Genomic DNA, 1,290 nt, shown 5'->3' with positions numbered 1-1,290 from the left:
CCCCCGCCGCAAGACGCGAGTCCAGTGGCGGTGACGCTTGCAGTTTGTGACGTAACACTGACGTCATCGCGCTGCGAACCCCCCGCAGGACGAGTCATTCCTGAAGGCCTTCCACCACGCGCTGCTGGAGGTGCACCTGGAGGAGGGCGCCCTGCTGTGCCCCGAGACTGGGCGGGCGTTCAAGGTGTCCAAGGGCATCCCCAACATGCTGCTCAACGAGGACGAGGTCTGACAAGCTGAGACTCGGTCAGATGACGACTGGCTGCGCTCGAGCCACCCCTGGACGCGGGCGAAACCTTGATTCGCTGGTGCTGCTCGCCTTGGGGCGGTTTGACTCATGGTGATGCACGGAGCCTCGCGCCTGCGGCCGGCCGCAGCCTTATGTTGATAGCCTAGCAGCCTGGGATTTGCACGCCTCCCGGGCCGCTCGATGCACTGCCCGGGCTCTCCCGCAGAGGAAGTGGCCACGAGCTGCCGCTCCTCCCCTCCACCAAAGCTGGCAGCTGCGATGCCTGCCGGTTACGGGGGTCGCCACACGCGAGACGCAGTGTCTGGCAGGCAGGGTTGAGCTCTAGAAGCCATTGAGGCGTGTGTCTGCTATCTGGGGCGCTCGCTGTTCTGTTGCTGCCCGCTCCGCCTTGGGTTTGGCTCGCAGTGCGCCCCCTGGCTGTTTCCTGCGTGTGGGCAAGGAAACGCCGTGCTCTGTTGCTGATTTGATGCGGCTATTACCGTACAGGCAATGACCCAGCTTTCTGTGAAAAAGAAGGTGCTTTGCACCGTCGCAGACTGGGGGCAGCAGGGGCGCGCACGGTGCAATGGGTACCGAAACATGGTGCACGGGGCGGTGCAGCTGAAGGCCGTCAGCCTGGCAATGGCCGGTGGTTTTTGTGGATGCATGCCCACAGTCCGGGGTTCCAAAAGGGGGGGTTTCACAGCACGCAAACCAATAGGGGACCGCAGTTGCCTGTGATCATGAATTGTGTACACAACGGCAGGGGAGCCGGCTCGAGCTGCCGGTCTAGGCAGCGCGTGGACTCGCCGCCCGCCGCTCTGGCGACGGGAAGTCGTCTGGCAGGTCCATGCTGGACAGCGGTGATGTCAGCGGTGACGTCAGCGGTGACGCCAGCGGTGACATCGCCGAAGAGACCAACGGCAGCTGCGACGGCGGCGGGCGGCGCACGCGCAGCGGCAGCTGCGGCAGGCCCGGCGGCGCGCCAGGCCATCCGGCAAGCAAGCCGCCGCCGACGCTGCCCCCGCCCCCCAGCCCCGGCGCCGCGGGCCACCCCGCGG

General features: G+C 66.4%; 2 protein-coding genes across 2 annotated transcripts in view; one reads left to right on the top strand and one right to left on the bottom strand.

Moving 5' to 3' along the window:
• The window catches only part of MNEG_0423 (hypothetical protein), a gene marked incomplete at both ends in the record, with an annotated part of 1,582 nt that extends 1,350 nt beyond the window's left edge, over positions 1-232 (top strand). Inside the window, one exon of the mRNA XM_014051099.1 lies at positions 89-232. Within this exon, the coding sequence (XP_013906553.1) occupies positions 89-232 (144 nt within the window). The remainder of the gene's footprint in view (positions 1-88) is intronic.
• A 786-nt stretch (positions 233-1,018) lies between these two features.
• MNEG_0422 (hypothetical protein) overlaps positions 1,019-1,290 on the bottom strand; it is a gene marked incomplete at both ends in the record, with an annotated part of 4,533 nt that continues 4,261 nt past the window's right edge. Inside the window, one exon of the mRNA XM_014051098.1 lies at positions 1,019-1,082. Within this exon, the coding sequence (XP_013906552.1) occupies positions 1,019-1,082 (64 nt within the window). The remainder of the gene's footprint in view (positions 1,083-1,290) is intronic.

Source organism: Monoraphidium neglectum, assembly GCF_000611645.1.
Source record: "Monoraphidium neglectum strain SAG 48.87 unplaced genomic scaffold scaffold00033, whole genome shotgun sequence".
Classification (NCBI taxonomy): domain Eukaryota; kingdom Viridiplantae; phylum Chlorophyta; class Chlorophyceae; order Sphaeropleales; family Selenastraceae; genus Monoraphidium; species Monoraphidium neglectum.
This window is presented reverse-complemented; position numbering and strand designations above follow the sequence as displayed.